This window comes from Rhincodon typus, chromosome 10 (assembly GCF_021869965.1).
Source record: "Rhincodon typus isolate 14 chromosome 10, sRhiTyp1.1, whole genome shotgun sequence".
Taxonomy (NCBI): Eukaryota; Metazoa; Chordata; class Chondrichthyes; order Orectolobiformes; family Rhincodontidae; genus Rhincodon; species Rhincodon typus.
The window spans coordinates 59,348,893-59,367,888 of NC_063341.1; the positions used below are offsets into that span (position 1 = coordinate 59,348,893).

The window sequence follows — 18,996 nt, forward strand, 5'->3', positions numbered from 1 at the left end:
GAGTTACTTGAGCACTTTCTGTTTTTGTTTCCAATAGTGCTGCCATAAGCCAAATTCCCAAATCCACACTCCACCTTCAACAAGCTAATACTAGCAAATAGATCAGAATTAGCTCCAACTACTCCCAAACCCAGCACCCATCCATCTATTTGTTTTTGTTGAGCTGATTATTTCATTCCTCTTTATTCCACACACCAAAACTACATTTTCTACAATAGTTAACTGCTCACCTCCCGCCCCCATGCACTATTTCAACCCATTTCCTAACTACAATCTTCTTGAAATATCTTTAGTTACAGATACTGATAGTTAAATAGTTATCATGAAGGCCAATGACTTTGACCTCAAAAGTTCACTCAAAATGTGGCTTTCAACCTGAAAAATATCACCAACATAAGCTCTCCAATAAAGTTGCAGTTTATGTCTCGGCTTTCCCAATGTGGGTGGCACGGTGGCTCAGTGGTTAGCACTGCTGCCTCACAGCACCAGGGACCTGGGTTTGATTCCACTCTCAGGCAACTGTCTGTGTGGAGTTTGCATGTTCTCCCTGTGTCTGTGTGAGTTTCCTCCGGGTGCTCCGTTTTCCTCCCACAGTCCAAAGAAGTGCATGCTGGGTGGATTGGACATGCTAAATTGCCCATAGTGTTCAGGGATGTGTAAATTAGGTGGGTTTATAGGGGATGGGTCTGGGTGGGATGCTATGAGGGTCGGTGTGGACTTGTTGGGCCGAAGGGCCTGTAGGGATTTTATCTTGTATGCTAGAAAGAAAAAATAACTTCGATAAGCCATAGGAGATCTTCAAGTTTTGATAAAGAGACTGTTGGCATGTCTGGAAATGTAATCATCCTTAACTTAAAACAGGCTCTGGATATATATTTGCTAGACATTTGGTGTAAACTTACCAAGTACTGGGTTCCTCTATCTGAATCTACAAAGAGTCGGCAACTCTGGGAGAATCGGTTGAGTAAAACCTTGATTAGACTCTGATACCAGCTGGTACTCATTGACAGGAAGCAGTCCTGGAACAAGAGAAAGCCACAATAATGACAAATGACAACAGGAAATAGGGTAATAAGAACAGTCATAACATTGGGCAAAGGTGAATAAAGTTGTGAGAAACAAATCTACAACAGGTCCAATTAGAAACTAATGTCACAGTCATACGAATTGTGTACAACTTTTCTTCTCAGTGAAATAATCAGGATTGAATATGTGTAATAGATTTACACAGATGTCTGTTTGAGGTTGGAAATGGTGCTAGACATGGAATTGGGGCATATTGTTGAAGCAAACCAGCCAAAGTTTTATTTTATATATTGCAGATTCATTCTCAATAATTGGAGGAGCTAATGCGATTGCACTTCTAAATACAAATGAATTGTTGGGTAAGTTATATCTATGTCTTTCATGTTCAATACTTTTTCCTGAACAGTTTTATAGTGTATTTTTACTTCTATAACTATCATAAATGCATACGTTCTATCATCAGTACAATATGGGATATCGAAATTAATCTAATGGCACAAAGAGTGATGCATTTCATTGTTCAGAAAATGATGTGGAGGTGCCGGTGTTGGACTGGGGTGGAGAGGATCAGAAGTCACATGACACCAGGTTATAGTCCAACAGATTTATTTGAAATCACAAGCTTTCGGAGTGCTGTCCCTTTGTCAGATGAACCTCATTAGGCAGCACTTCGAAAGCTTGTGATTTCAAATAAACCTGTTGGACTATAACCTGGTGTCATGTGACTTCTGACCTTGTTCAGAGAATGAGGAATACCTTCAATAAAAGGTGTTCCCAGCCTACGTCATTACACAGAAAGCACTTCACAATTCTGCTTCTCATACCTATGAAGGTTCTTCAACTGGAGTTGCTCTACCCATGTTAGTCAGGGATATAGCAGAGAGGTTTTGAAATACACAACCACCACCTGACTTCGTTTACTCAGTTGTATCCACAGTGATATATAGGAAAGTCCTGGATTCCTATGTGTTGTATTTCCTATGAAATAAATGTCCAGTGTACAAGTGCATTGATATCAGCTTTGGATATGCCAAGAACTGATTCTATAGAGTTCCACCAAATATATGCACAGAAAAAGTTTTATTAACTGGCGGCTATGGGACCGGGAGCATACTGGTTGACCAAATATTCCAGTTGATCAAAAGGTCCACATAAATCAATACAAAAACATACGTTAAGTAATGGAAGTGTAATGCGGGGGGTATACACATCAATGTTATACTTTATTTCCAACATAAATCACTTAAATAATAATGAAATTTTGCCTTAAATAAAAACTAACCAGCAGAGAGCCTTCTCACTCCCATCCTCAACTGACTACTAGGACATCACAGGGATCGGGATAATACAGTAAACTTCCGGTATTTCAAGTATGTAATTTTTGCCGGTTTATTGAGAGTGCTGGTTCATAAGGTGTCAGTTAAAACAAAGTTTGCTGTATCAATAAATAAGTCAGAATACCTGGAGAAAGTACCTAAATCTCTAGTCAACAAATTTCCATAGTATTAAGTTTTTATCACAATACAGATGTCATTGAAAATAATCAGTTAACTTTACTGTAACTGCAGAATTATCTATCACTCACCAGTTGCGGGTCGATTTCAGAAATTGATTTACTATGCACAGCTCCAAGTAACTCTTCCAGTTCTGCAAAGGACAGCTTGCTCATTTTGTGTTTGTCTGAAGACAAATGCTCTCCCAAAAAGAGGCGCTGCCAGAGGACATCACGACGACAGTGGGACTTCGCTTGCTGAACCATCGTTGTAATCTGTTCTTGGGCTGTTGCTACTTCTGATGCCAGTAAAGGGAAGAGTGGAGAGGAATAGAATAGTTCTGGAGCCATCTTCAATGGTTTCCTGTGCAAGTAAAATTCGCTGGAATCGCCTGTCTCATCCCAGCCATCTGGGTCAGCCTCCCTCTGTTCGGGTTCATATTTTTCTGACAATGAGGGATCTCTTGTGAAGTCAAAAGAGTCTCTACGAGTGTGTGGTAATTTCTTAAAGCGTCTCATATCAGCAGTTAGTCTTGGGAACAACTCCCGGCAGCTTGTCATGATCACATAGAAACGCAATCTTAAAAAAATAATATTTGAAAAATGAACCAAACTGATTTTTCAGCCAGGCATAGTTTAGTCCAGGACTTGATAAGCAAAATACATCCATTCTCAATGCAGATGAAAATTTAATGTCTTTCATATGCTTTACATTAATGTATTTCCCTTTTGGAGATTGAGGGGTGGGGGGAGACAGATAGGCATATTTTATGGTATGATAAATGGAATGTTGTATCTATAGCTATTTGTAATATAGCAAAAGACGGGTTTGAATGATACTTGAAGTTGAAAAAACTACAAACACAATGGACTGCTAACTGTTATTACAGGGACAAGAACTCATAAGCAGAGAAACTACAATTTGAAATTCTATTTTAATATTAATTTATTACCTAGGGAGAGTTGTATTACCTACAAGCGCAGACTTGCAGGTCGCAGTGTTTCCCCAATGGATTTAGTTCTCAAAATGAAAAATGGAGCTTTGGCATTCTTGATATCTATGTTGCAATCAAGTTAGATACATTGTACAGATGCAGATTAAAACTACACTTAGCTTTACTTCAAAAAGCAGACTGAAGGGTACATTAGTAATGAAATGCCTTTTCCTACCATTTTAAAGGTTTAACATGTTCATTTGACAAACATAAAAATGAACATAACTAATTAGAAACAGAGGAAGTGGAAATAGGCCACAAGGCCCTTCAAGCCTGCTTGTTGTTCACTAAGATCATGGCTGAGTTTCCAATTCTGCATTCCCATCTATTCCAGTAACCTCCGATTCCCTTGCCTAATAAGAATCTAACCACCCACCTTCGCAATAACCCTGCCTCCACCACGTTCTGATACAGAGTTCCAAAATCCCTTCATCACCGCCTTATTAGCAACCCATCATTTTAAAGCAATATCCTGTACTTATGGGCTCACTCACAAGAGTGAGCATCATTTTCTCAACCACCCATCAAGATCATTCAGGATCTTACAAACTTCAATCAAATCACCCCTCATTCTTTTAAACTCAAGTGGAAATACACCCAAGATGGCCATTTTTTTTCTTTTAACACAACCCACTGATTCTAGATATCTAATAAACCTCCTCTGAGCCACCTTTCACTGGGCATTTATATCCTTCCTTAAATAAGGAGACCAAAACTGCACACAGTATGAGAGACAACAAGGTGCAGGGCTGGATGAACACAGCAGGCCAAGCAGCAGCATAGGAGCAGAGAGGCTGACGTTTCGGGCCGAGAGATATGGTCTCACCAATGCCCTGTACAACTGAAGCATGACTTCCATACCTTAAGTTCAATTTCTTTCTTTATTCATTCATGGGATGTAGGTGCCACTGGCTGTACCAGCACTTAATGCCCATCCCCAATTGTTTCTTTTCCTTTATTCATTCACTGGATGAGGGTGTCGATAACTAGGCAGTATTTATTGTTCATCCCTAATTGCCCAGAGGGCAGTTTAGAGACAACCACATTGCTATGGGTCTGGAGTCACATATAGGCCAGACCAGGTAAGGATGACAGATTTCCTTCCCTCAAGGACATTAATGAACCAGATGGGTTCTTCCAACAATGGGTTCGTGGTCATCATTAGATTCTTAATTCCAGATATTTTATTGAATTCAAATTCCACCATCTGCCATGGCGGGATTCGAACCTGGGTCCCCAGAATGTTATCTGGGTCTCTGGATTAACATTCTAGCAATAATACCACTAGACCATTGCCTCCCCCAGTGCCCATCCCTAATTGTCCAGAGGCAGTTAAGAGTCAACCACATTGCTATGGGTCTGGAGTCACATGTAGGCCAGATCAGGTAAGGATGACAGATTTCCTTCCCTAAAGGACATTAATGAACCAGATGGGTTTTTCTAGCAATCAACAGTGGGCATTGTTATATTCTCATTTCCAGATTATTAACCAATTCAAATTCCACAATTTGTCATGGCGGGATTCAAAGTCAGAACATTTACCAGGGTCTCTGGATTAATTTTCCCCAGGGTTGGGGAGTCCAAAGCTAGAGGGCATCAGTTTAAGGTGGGAGGGGAAAGATTTAAAAGTGAGCTAAGGAGCACCTTTTTCATGCAAAAGGTTGTGCACATATGGATACCCACCAGCGCTGGGGTGTGCGCACTGTGGATCCCCTACTATTCTTCATCTCTATCCAAAACAGATTCCTCAATCTGATCTCCTGAATGAAGATCATATCTCATGCTTATACCATTTTTAATTGTAAGTGCTACTCCTTTGCCTAGCTTCCTATTCTTCCTGAATGTCATGTACTTCTGAATATTCAGAATTAATCCTGATCATTCTGCAGCCAATGTACTATTGGATCATATTTATTCACTTCAGTGTATGTTATCAATTCATTTACTTTGTTATGAATGCTACCTCCATTCAGAGACAGAGTATTTAGTTCGGAATGTTATTATCTTTGTAGCATCTAATTTTGATTGCTGGTATATATTTTCTACTTTACGGGCAATAAGTGCTGGCCAAGCCAGCGACACCCACATCCCATGAACAAGTAAAAGTCACATGTTTCTAAGTGTCTCTAATAGTACTTAATAAGTACTAATGTGCTATACCTTATATTTATCTGTGTTAATTTTCATTTGACTGAAGATTTGTAAGTCTTTTTGCAAATTATAAACTACATTTTTTTATGTGAAACGTTAATAAATAAGAAGTCTTGCAATCTTTAAAGTGTACAATTTAGTAATTGCAGAATATAAAATTCTGGATTGTAGCTTGCTAACAGGCTTTAGGGCATCACGATGGCTCAGTGGTTAGCACTGCTGCCTCACAGAGCCAGGGGCCTGGGTTTGATTCCAACCTCGGGCAACCATCAGTGCGGAGGTTGCACGTTCTCCCCATGTCTGTGTAGGTTTCCACTGAGTGGTCGCGTTTCCTCCCACAGTCCGAAGATATGCAGGTTAATGGGATTGGCAATAGGTAATTAGGTGCATTAGTTACCAGTAATACAGGGTTACCGGGACAGGGTAGGGGGATCGGTCTGGGTGGGATGCTCTTCAGAGGGTCAGCACGGACTTGTTGGGCCAAATGGCCTGTTTCCACACTGTGGGGATTCTATGATTCTATAAGTTTCCTTAGATTTTCTTAACCCTAGACAAAACAATAAGACCCTGTTAACTATGCCTGCACCTATAGTATTATGTGCAAAAAAAATCGGTTCTCACTGTGCATCAATGCTTCAAACATCCCTCAGCTGTAGTTCTGATATTGATTGTAGTACAAGGTAGTTAATGGAGTGTAATAAGTGATCAGATTCAGCCATTGCTCCATAGCTTGATGAAGCAGAAAGCCCTCCGAGATGACTTCAAATTACAATTTATAGACAAAGCGACCTGAAGGATAATTATCAAGTAGTGCTACTTGTATTTGAGGCTTATGTCGAATAGGTCTGTACTTGTTAATTAGATTAATGTAGAAAAAATTGATCAAGGGAAGACTTATGTTGGAAAGCTAGATTAAATTTTGAATAGATAATCTATTAACTGATTCCAACTTTACAGAGTGAAAATTGCTAAAATAATTGAAAACACTGTTTACCTAGACAAACTCTTCATTAGCTACCCAGATCATGTTTGACGGTAAATTGTAATTTTAACTGAGTATTAAAATCTATATGAAACAAAGGCCATAAAATAACAATATCCAGAACAGAACAGGGATATATTATTGCCTTGCGTTTTGACAGCAGCCCATTACAAAGCACTTTTAAGAACCATACGGTCCCCTCAATTGAGAATATATAATGAACTTCTCAAAGGTTAACAAAGTATTTATAGGCAAGACGTAAAATTTATCACAGACTGTTAGACTGAATGTGGTATGTGGCATCAAGTCAGAATAATAGTTATTCAGTATTCAAAACTGTGCAACTTGCTTAAGGAATATCATTGGTTACTCCAAGGTACAAAAACGTAATTTGGGCAGGGATGATTAGGATTCAAATGTACAACACAAAGTAATTACAAGCTTCAGACCTTCCCAATATAATAGAGACTCTTTCAAACCCAGTAGCCGCATTTATCAAGGATCCACAATATTCCAGCTTTGTGATTTTACACAAACATCTCAGGCACATTAATGTTGCACTGGTATGGTAAATATGCTCATTACAGTGACACTGAAAGATGTACAGATTATGGCAGTCTTTACCGAAAGAGAGAACACTGAATCTAGAAATAGAAATAATTATAGGATGAATTCGAAACTATGTGCTTCCCAAATCTCAAACTCCAAGAATTAACAAAATGATGCACCAATATGAGGCAAATTAATTAAAGATATCATTTTACCGTAGCATGTTGCGTTCTGTTTCTGGTAACTCTTCAAAAGGACCTGCACTATGACACACCAACAAGGACACATCAAACTCATCATGATGTCTGATTCCTTCAGAATCTTTATATGATCCAGATCTGGATGTCAAAAAAAAATGTTTTTAAATCCTGTCAGTCTTTCCATAAACACCAAACAATGAGTGCAAGACATTGGTTTTCTAAACCAATCACGACAATTCAGATTCTAATCACCAAAAACAAGCTGACAGTTCAATATCTGTTAGTATACAAAACTTGCTCTCACACATGGGTTGTATTATGACTGAAGAACAGACATAACTGATCACTGATCATTCTTTGCTCTGGTTACATTCAAAATCTATACAAACTTTAAAAAAAAAAGCACAGTATTTCTAAACTTGATCAGCTTGTTACTGAAAGTATATTACGAATAGTTTGTGGAATTTGAAATAAGGAACAATCAAAAGGACACTGATAATGTTAAATGCATTCAGAGAAGTGCAACAAGGCTGATTCTAGGCTGTAGGTTATAAAGTTTAGGATGAATTGCACAGCTGAACTTGTTTTCACTGGACAAAAAACAGAGTTTTGATCTGGTCTTTAAATTGTCAAGTGATATTGGGCATGATCCTATTTCACACACTCATTCTGCCCTTTAGTCACATCATCCAAAAATATATGCCAGGTTTCACATGGGTGCTGATGACATTCAGCTTTATCACACCATTGTCACCTCTCCAATGTCTGTGATGTGTAATGCTGCTTATTTAACTTCCAGGCTGGACAAGCAGAAACATCCTCTGAGTAAATATTGGGAAAACCCAAACATTGTCTCTGGTCCCTGTCATAAACAATGTTCCTTAACCACCAGCTCCATCCCTGACCCTAGACATAGTCTGAGGCTGATTCAGACCATTTCCAAACTCAGTAGCCCATGTGAACCTGAGATGAAATGCAGATCATGTATTTTCTCCATCATCAAGACTGTCTGCTTCACCTCTGTAACATTAACCATCTACACCCTACCTCAGCTCACCACCTTGTGAACCCATACCCATACCTTTGATGTCTGTAGACCTAGCTATTCCAATATTCCCTGGCCAGGCTCTTAATCTTTCACTTTTATCCAAAATTCTGCTGTCCTACCTCACACCAAGTTGATTCACTCATCATTCATGCCAGCTACCCTACATTGTTTCTCAGTCCAGCTCTGTTTCCATTTTAGAAGGCTTCTGTTTGTTTTCAAAACATTTTCTGACACTGTCCCTCCCTGATCCAAAAGTCTATAAAGATCTCAAGATCTCTGCTCCCATCTTGGGGCTCTGTGCATGTGTCATTTCTATTGCTTCACTATTGACATCATGCCTTCAGCTTCTTGGGCCAGGCTCTGGGATCTCCTCCCTAGCCTCACTACTTGTTTACTCCTCCAAATGCTTCTTAAATCTACAACTTCACAGAAACTGCTGTGCACCTGTCCTACATCTCACGTGGTTTATAGTGTCAGATTTTGTTTGATAATGTTCCTGTGAAGTGTCTTCTGCTGTAAAAATGCAAAATTCAAGTTGTTGCAGTTTGTAGATCATGTAGCCAGTGAAGCAATTTCATTTTATACATCCATTCATGAGTTGTGAGCATTATTAGCTGGGTAAGCATTTATTGCCCATCACTAGTTGCCCTTGAGAAGGGGGTGGTGAGCTGCCTTCTTGAACTGCTGCAGTCTATGTGCTGTAGGTAGATCAACCATGAAATTTGGGAGGGAGTTCCTGGATTTTACTCAGTGATATAGAAGGAACCATGTTATATTTCCAACTCAGGTGGTGGGTGACTTGGAGAGAAATTACAGGTAAACAGTGTTCCTATGTATCTGCTGTCCTTGTTCTTCTTAGATGGCTGCAATTGTGGGTTCGGAAGGTGCTGTCCAAGGTGCCCTGATAAATTTGTACAATGCATCTTCTAAATGCTACACTCTGCCACTACTGAGCATTGGTGGTGGAGAAAGTGAATGTTTGTGGATGTGGTGTTAATCAAGCGGGCTGCTTTGTCTGGGATGGTGTCAAACTTCTCAAATGCTGTTGGGGCTGCACTCATTCATGCAGGTGGAGGGGTGTTCCATCACACTCCTGACTTGTACCTTATAGATGGCGGGCAGACTTTAGGGAGCCAGGTGGTAAGTTACTCGCTGTCTGCCCTTGTAGCCACAGTACATACACGCATGCACACATGCCAAATTCTGTTGTGCTTAAACAAAGGTAAAGCCCCAGAATATTGATAGATGCCTTTGAATATCAAGAGGTGATGGTCAGAAATTTTGTTGGAAATGTTCACTGCCTGGCACTTGTCTGACACAAATGTTACTTGCCACTTGTCAGCCCAAACCTGGATACTGTTCGGATCTTGTTTCATTCAAACATAGACTGCTTCAGTGTCTGAACAGTCACAAAATGGTAATGAACATTATGCAATCATCAGCAAATATCCCCACTTGTGACTTTATGATGGAGGGAAGGCCACTGAAGAATCACTAGAAAATGGTCCTGCAGAGACATTCTGGAGCTGAGATAACTGACCTCCAACAGACACAACCATGTTCTTTTATGCCATGTTTGCCTCCAACCAGCAGAAAATATTATCCATACTTCCCATTGGCTCAAATTCTGCTAAGGCTTCTTGATGCTGAAGATTGTCACTTCCATATCACCTTGGACTTCAGTTCTTTGTCCTGATTGAACCAAGGTTGTAATGAGCTCAGGAGTTGAGTGGCCTGGCAGAACCTAAACTAAGTGTCAGTGAGCATGAGTAAGTGCTGCTTGATAGCATCTTTGATGACACCTGCTGTAGCTTTACTGATGATTGAGAGAAGACTGATGGGGCAGTGATTGGCTAGGTTAGATTTGTTCTGCTTTCATTTTTTAAAAAATTCGTTCATGGGTTGAGGGCATCACTGGCTAGGCCAGCATTCATTGCCAATCCCTAATTGCCCACAAGGCAACTAAGAGTCAACGACAATGCTGTGGGTCTGGAGTCACATGTAGGCCAGACCAGGTAAGGATGACAGATTTACTTCCCTGAAGGACATTAGTGAAGCAGATGGGTTTTTCTGACATTCGACAATGGATTCATGGTCATCATTAAACACTTAATTCCAGATATTTATTGAATTCAAATTCCACCATCCACCATGACGTGATCCGAATCCAGGAACCCAGAACAGTCAAGCGATAATTCCAGTAAATCATACTTGGGCAATTTTCTACCTTGTTGAGTCAATACCGGTCTTGTTATACTGGAATAGCTTGGCTAGGGAAATGGCACATTTTGTCAGATCTTCAGTACTATTGACAAAATGTTGTCAGGTCCCAGTGACTTTGCAGTAGTGCCTTCAGGCATTTCTTGAAATCACATGAAGTTCATCAAATTGGCTGAAGATTGATATCTGTGAAGCTGGGGACCTCAGGCAGAGGCTGAGATGGATCATCCACTTTTGGCTGAAGATTGGTGCAGACGCCTCAGCTTTATCTTTTGCTGATACAATAGGTTCCCCTATCATTGAGAACGGGGTATTGTAGAGCCACCTCCTCCATTGAGTTGTTTAATTGTCTACCACCATTCACGACTGGATGTGTCAGGACTGTACAGCTTACATCTGATACATTAGCTATGGAATTACTTTGTCCTGTCTATCACTTGCTGCTTATGTTGCTTGGCATACATGTAGTCCTGTTTTTGTAGCTTCACAAGGTTGACATTTCAGTTTTAGTATGCCTGGTGTGTCTCCTGGCATGCCTGCCTGCACTCTTCATTGAACTAAAGGCTGATCCCCTGGCTTGATAGTAATGGTACAGTGAGAGATACGCAAGTTGCAGATTGTGTTGGAGTACAATACCACTGCTGTTGAAGGCTCACAGCACCTCATGCATCCCCACTCTAGTAACTCGATCTGTTCAAAAGTCAATACTATTTAGCATAGGTATAGTCCCTCTTTTAATTCCCTCACCACCAGGGCTAGACCCAACCCAGCAGCCATATCCTTTAGAACTTGACCAGTTTGGTCAGTAGTGGAGCTACTGAGCCATTCTTGCGATGGACACTGAAGTCCTCCACCCAGAGAACATTCTGTCCTCTTGCCACAGCACTTCCTCAAAATGCTGTTCAACTGAACAGGCATTGATTCATCAGTTGAGTGGGGGTAGTATATGGTAATCAGCAGCAAGTTTGACCTGATGCAATGAGACTTCAGGGGATACAGTGTTAACATTAAAGATTCTTAGAGCAACAGCTTCCCGACCATATACCACTGTGCCGCCACCACAGCTGGGTCTGCTAATGAGACAGGACATAGCCACAGATGGTGATGCTGTTGTCCGAGACATTTGTCTAAGATATGATTCCGTGAATGTGGCAATGTCAGGCTATTGCTTAGTTAATCTGTGAGACAGCTTTCCCAATTTTGGCACTAGCCCCAGATGTTAGTATGGAGAACTTTGCAGAGTTGGTGGAACTGTGCTTGCCATTGTTGTTTCCAGTGCCCAGGTTGGTACCAAGTGCTCTGTTTGGTTTATTTCCTTCTTTGATACATACTTGTGGTTGCTGCAACTAAATAGCTTGCTACGCCATTTCAGAGGGCAGTGAAAAAGTTAACCACATATGTGGAGTATAGGTTGGGTAGATAGAAAGAAACCGTTCCCCTCATAGAGGGGTCAACTACCTTAAATCTATGCTCCCTGGTTAATTGTATGAGGTTCAGAGGGGATTTAAGAAATAACTTTTTTTCATCCAAAGGTTGGTGGGTATCTGGAACTCATGGCCTGAATTGTCGGGATGAGAATCATCACAACATTTAGTAAGTTTTTAAATGATCATTTGAAATGCCACGGTATACAAGGCTGTGCCCTAGAAAATGGAACTAGAGTAGATAGTTGCTTGATAGCTTGTGTGGACACAATGGGCCAAAGTACTTCTTTCCATGGTGTGAAATTCTGTGGTATTACTGATGGTCTGGAGTCACATTTAGGCCAGAGCAGAAAAGGACAGCATTAGTGGACAATGGACATTAGTGAAACAGATGGGTTTGCAAAACAACCGATATTGTGAAACCAATGATTATTAGACTTTTAATTTCAGCTTTTTATATTCAAGTGGCGAGATTTTAACTCCGATCCCCAGACTACCTGGGTCTCTGAATGACTAGTTCAGTGACAAAATCACTACACCATTTTCTCCCCTTAAAGGATGATATGTCGACTAGCTCCTTGATAGTACAGTTAAATTTCAGTTGGCAATCAAATTGCCTAAATGGAAAGATGGGAAGACATTCCAACACTATGACATATACACACATTGCTTTGCACTCACCGATTCCAAAGGGCTACTAATGCATACTCATGCATTTCTGTGTTCTGGGTCCCCTTTCTTCCCTCCATACCCATTGCTGTTCTTGACATTCGCAGCGGTTTCATTCCATATATACTGGCATGGTCTGTGATATAGTTATACAGCTGATGAGCAGTTGTCATGTTTGTGGACAGAGCTATAGTCCCTGGAGAAAAAAATTGGAATTTCCAAAACTGATCATGGCAGCATATTGCATATCAAACTTGCATATTTAAAACAAAATTGCTTGCATCTTAGTTAGTATGTTGATCAGACTAACCAATATCAGTCACATAAATCTTGTTATAAGACTAGATATTAAGTGCTGTCCCATGATCAGGCAAGTCAAAGTCATTGCTGAGGCCATTTCTGCCCTCCACTAATCTCTGCACTTTCTACTTGAGGTCACTGATAGGTAAATAGTAATAGTTAACCTGCTGGGTTAATATATTTATTCATTTGCATGATGTGAGCATCCTGTCTAGGTCAGTATTTGTTGCCCAACCTTGAGAAGGTGGTAGCGAGCTGCCTTCTTGAACTGCTTTTCCAGTTCTAACTCATGAACACTAACAGAGTGATCCACATTGTGACACTACACCGTATCTTTTCATTTAAAGAACAGTTGTCTTCTCCTTGATTTCCTCTTTGGTTCGACTTTTATCACACAACTTTGGCAGAACAGCTAGTGGCTATGTTTTTTTAGACCACAGCACATAACTAAGTGCAACAATGAACGTAGCCTAGGATAACTCCTTACTTGATCCAGACACTACATTTGAATTCAGCACAATATAGTGTGATCACCCATGGAATAGCGCCCTACCACACTATGGTGTATCAGACGGATATGCCAAGATGCTGAAAAATCAAATTACATTTATCATTGATTAGGATATTTACAGTTTACAAAAGAATGCCGTTACAGAGAATATTAACTTATTTTCTCAACCTCATCCTACAAATGAAACATTAATAAGCACTGTGAAGATTATCTACACACTGTGTCACCTTCTTCACTCATAGGCTAACTGCACAGTTCATTTAACATGGCCTTTAACATTTAATTACAATAAATTGGCACTCCATTGCAGTGAAGAACAAAAATACTGCAGATTTAACTAATAGAAAATTATTGAGAGATTTGCTTTAGTAAATATTTATTGTGTAATCACTGTTTTGAAATCTCTCCTTGGCCTCACTCCTCCCAACTCTAATCTCCTCCAGCTCTATAATGTTCTGACTTACCTGCACATCTCATCTAATTCTGGGCTCGATCTTCTACATTTTAGTTGCTCTGCCATTGGTGGCCATGTCTTCTGCCTAGACCCTAAGCTCTGGAATTCCCTCCGAAACTTCTCTTCCCCTTTCCTTCTTTGAGGTGTTCCTTAAAACATACCCCTTTAAACAAGTTGCTGCATATCTGTCAAATATTGCTAATGCGGCTGGGTGTCCAAGTCTGCTTCAAAACATCCCTCAGGAGGTAAGTGAAACATTTTAAGCTTGGTGCATGATATAAATTTAGAAATTGAAGCTGAGACTGCACTTTGGGTTCCTTCAATTTTTCCACTAGGTAATGCTAAACATTTCTTGCTGCTCCAAACCTTTTTTTTCAAAAGTTACAGTTCTCTTACCTTCAAAGATGTGGTTCCTTCCATATTTTGGAATATCTGGGTGGTGACAGATAAAATCTTCTAGGAAGCTAGTCAAGTGGTAGCCCTGCCTCAGAGTCATCTGACGGCCGACCAGATATTGATGAATGATGCGCAGGTGGAAATCGTAACTAAAGGAGTGAACATGCATCAGGTCCCGAACCTTGTCACACTCCTCTGTAAACAACATTGACAGCTGCCAGGATAGAGACAACACATAACTATGCATCACATTCATCCTATTCGTGCTGATTATGGCTTGTTACTACTACCTTAAATTTCTATTTACTTAAATTGCAACAAATTTGTTAATTTTTCTTTAGAACAGGGAACAGGGAACAGGGAACAGTACAGCACAGTACAGGCCCTTCGGCCCATGATGTTGTGCCAAACTTTTACCATAATCCTAAGGTCTATCTAACCTCCACCCCTACCTTATTCTATCATCCATGTGCCTATCTAATAGCCGCTTAAATGCCCCTCATGAGGCCGACTCCACTACCCTCTCCGGCAATGCATTCCACGCCCCTACCACTCTCTGAGTAAAGAACCTACCTCTGACATCTCCCCTATATCTACCTCCACTCAATTTAAAACTATGCCCCCTCGTAATAGCTACCTCCACCCGAGGAAAAAAGTCTCTGGCTGTCCACTCTATCTATACCTCTGATCATTTTGTACATCTCTATCAAGTCACCTCTCATACTTCGTCGTTCTATGCACTCCTTTTAATTCTAATTTTTTAAAAAGGAAATATTGTAAAGTGGATGTGTCTCATGCTATTTTCAAGCCTAGTTCTGCTAACAATACGGATTGAATCTTTGACTAAATATTAACATCGCAACACATCGCAATATCCAATGAGAGAAAAGATGAGATAATATTATTTCTGGTATTAAAAGTAGGGATAACAAATTCAGGAATTTGAGCGCTGAATTTTAATGAAGAAGCCACTAGATGTTGCATTTTAAATTTTAAGTTCTTAATAGAGTACACCACATTGAATCACAATGTGTGTTATCACAAATAGAGCCATTCAGAATGACTACAATGATCAAAGATAAAAGGATGTCTTTGGGTCATGACTGGTCTCTTGATTCTATTGATGACATATTTAATGCTGATCCCTTTTTGATCTCCTTATAGTTCAGGTGTTTCTGTCATATTCTGAGCATTATTATTATTATTCAAATCAGGGAATGACAGAATAACTGAAAGAAAACTGATCTATTTGAAGAAGGCAGAAGAGAAGAGCGGACAATTTCCAATTTGGAATTGTTGAGGAAACATATCCTTCTCTAAAAGTTGTGATCTATATTAGCTTCTCAATAGGCCCTGCTAAATTTTTTTTAGCAACTCTACTAGTACCACCTGAAGTTGGGAGAAATTTAGTTCCCCCAATTCAAGACCAAACAATTTAGGCTTCAGGCACAAATGACATACCTCAGTGTGACTGGAACCCTAAGGCTGACTTTCACTTATTTGGCTGCCATTTTTGTTTATTGGTTCATGGGATGCAGGCATCACTGGCTAGACTAGAACTTATTGCTTAGCACGAGTTGCCCTTGAGAAGGCGATGAGTTGCCTTTTTGAACAGTTGGAGTCCATTCAGTGTGGCTAGACCAAAATGCCATTAGGGAGGCAGTTCCAGGATTTTTACCCAGCAACACTGATGGAATGGCCTTATACTTCCAAGTCAGGATAGTGAGTAGCTTGGAGGGGAACTTGCAGGTGATGATATTTCCATGCATCTGTTGCCCTTACCCTTCTAAGTGTTAGGGATTGTAGGTTTGGAAGGAGCCTTGGTGAATTTCTGTAGTACATCTTACATCTGATGACACACTACAGCTACTGAGCATTGGTGGCACAGGAAGTGAATGTGGATGTGATGCCAATCAAGCAGGCCTCTGTGTCCTGGATGATGACAACCTTCTTCAATGTTGTTGGTGGAGCGCTTAGGCAAGTGGTAGACATTTTCCACCAAAATCCTGACTTGCACCTTTTGGTTAGTGGACAAGCTTTGAGTAGTCAGGAGATAAGTCATTCATTGCAGGATTCCTTGCATCTGGCTACAAGAATAGGTCACAGTCCTTCAATAGTTTGTCCCATTCAGTTCTTGGTCAATGGTAACCTACTGGATATCGATAGTGGGGAATTCAATTATAGTAATGCCACTGAACGCCAAAGGGCAATGGTTAGATTCTTTTTTGTTGGAGATGATCAGGGTCTGGCACGTGCCTGGTGGAAATGTTACTGGCTGCTCCTCAGCCAAAGCCTTCATATTGTTACATTTGGACATGGACCACTTCAGTACGTGGAATTGTGAATGGTGCTGAACATTGTGCAATCATCAGCGAACATTCCCACTTCTGACCTTATAATGGAGGGAAGGTCATTGATGAAGCAGCTGAAGATGGTTGGGCTAAGGATATAACCCTGAAGGACACCTGCAGAAATATCCCATGGACTCGCCACCGGGTCTCCCCTGGGCTCTCTGCTCTCATGCCTGCGGACCATCTCTGGGACTTGCCACGACCTCTGGTCTCCTCCATTTTCTCCCCTAAGTCTGTTAGGTGTGAAATTGCTTAGCTCTATCACTTGCTGCTTAACCTGTTTGGCAAGCAAGTAGCTCCGTTTTGTAGCTTCACCAGATTTGGCATCTCGTTTTCAGGTATGCCTGGTGCTGCTCCTGACATGTTATCCTGCACTTTTCATTGAACCAGGGTTGATCCCCTGATTGGTGAGTGATATGCTGAGCCAATGAGGCTGCAGACTGTGTTGGAGTACAACTTGGTTGCTGCTTATCACCTATTTTGCATCATGGATGCCCAGTTGCATTGCTAGATCTGTTTGAAGTCTGCCCCATTTGGCATGGTGATAGTGCCACACAACACAATGGAGGGGATTCTCATTGTGAAGATAGGACTTCATCTCCACAAGGACTGTGCAAAATTACTTTTACCAATGCTGTCCTGGCCAGATGCATCTGCAGCAGACAGATTGGTGAGGAGAAGGTCAAGTTTGTCTTTCCCTTTTGTTGATTCCCTCACCACCTACCACAGGCCAAGTCTAGCAGTTATGTTCTTTAGGACTTGACCAGCTCAGCTAAGACTGCTGCTGCTGCGGCACTTTTGGTGATGGATATCGATGTCCAGCCAAAGTCCATTCTGCACTGTTGCCACTCATAGAGCGTCTTCCAAGTGCTGTTCAATACTGAGGAGTACTGATTCATCAGTTGGTTTGGGTAGGGCATGGGGTAATCAACAGGTTTCCTTGCCCATGTTTAATCTGATGCCACAAGATCCAATGAGGTCCACAGTCAATGTTAAGGACTTTTGGGGCTATATCACTGTACCAACAGCAATGCAGGTCTTCTCCTGCCTGTAGGAAGACGGGACACATCCAGGGATGGGTCTCCAAATTTTGGCACTAGATCCTAGATGTTAATAAGAAGGACGTCGCAGGATTGACAAGGCGGTCTCTGCCATTGTCGTTCTACGTACCCGAGTTGATGCCAGGCGGTTCATTCATTTTTTTTTCTTTTCTAGTGGTTGATATAACTGAATTGCTTACTTGGCTGTTTCATATGGCAGTTAAGATTCAACCACACATGCTGTGAGTCTGCAGTCACATTTTCGCTAGGTCAGGTAAGGACAGCAGCTTCCTTCCATAAAGAAAATTAATGAACCAAATGGGTTTTTACAACAATTAATGAGACTTAATTTTCTTGATTTCAAAATAACTAGGTAGGAGTAGAAACTGCATTCAGTTCTCATTAATAAACACCATTTCTGTTTCTCATCTGGCCTGACCCTTGAAATTAAGCCAAGATTTCCTGCACCAGATGGCAGCCAATCAAAACGTTAACAGCTTTTAAGTGGGGGAAAAGGGCATTCTACTTTAAACAGAAATCCAATTGTATATCGTCAAAATCAAATTTCCGCCTTCAGAATCTAAACACTTCTTCACATCTGGCCCAATCAATCCTCATTATGCTTTTAAAACACTAGATAGTTCCTCTTTCCTCAACCTAAGAACTTTTCTCTCAGTCAGAACAGATTAGGCTCCCTATATACCTTAAGTATACATGTACAATCTAAACTCACTATTGAACACAGTCTGCCATTTGAGTGTAAATACATTTGGATCTTGATGTTCTTAAGCTACAGCTGACAGGATATTCTGACAGTTCTTCACCTGAACATGATACCTTAAAATACCCAGGTACTGGGTTGGATCCTCTGAGATTATGTCTAATTTAAGGATACGCATTTAGATTCACTTGTGTCAGGTGGACAGAAAAAGAAATGGAAGTGAAGATAAAATAATTTTGTTTGATTTACATCTTTGTCACTACTGTGAAAGGGCAACAACACAGATCAGAACTGTGTTGGCGGTGGACAAGTAAAAGTTTGACTGAGAATATTCTCGGATAATGAGTGGAGATGGGTATAAAAAGAAACAGGAAGGTGAGATACTACAAAAACAGTTGAGCCAGATGAAACTAGGCTGAAACAGTTCACAGAAGTTGCTGGAAAAGCTCAGCAGGGCTGGCAGCATC

General features: G+C 40.6%; 1 protein-coding gene across 1 annotated transcript in view; it reads right to left on the minus strand.

The window, feature by feature from the left end:
• Positions 1–758: 758 nt before the first annotated feature.
• Positions 759–18,996, minus strand: part of szt2 (SZT2 subunit of KICSTOR complex) — a 235,180-nt gene continuing 216,942 nt past the window's right edge. The window contains exons 68-72 of the mRNA XM_048601538.1: positions 14,418–14,631; positions 12,769–12,952; positions 7,411–7,533; positions 2,612–3,098; positions 759–1,019 (exon numbers count right to left, since the gene is read on the minus strand). Coding sequence (XP_048457495.1) covers positions 759–1,019; positions 2,612–3,098; positions 7,411–7,533; positions 12,769–12,952; positions 14,418–14,631 — 1,269 coding nt within the window. The remainder of the gene's footprint in view (positions 1,020–2,611; positions 3,099–7,410; positions 7,534–12,768; positions 12,953–14,417; positions 14,632–18,996) is intronic.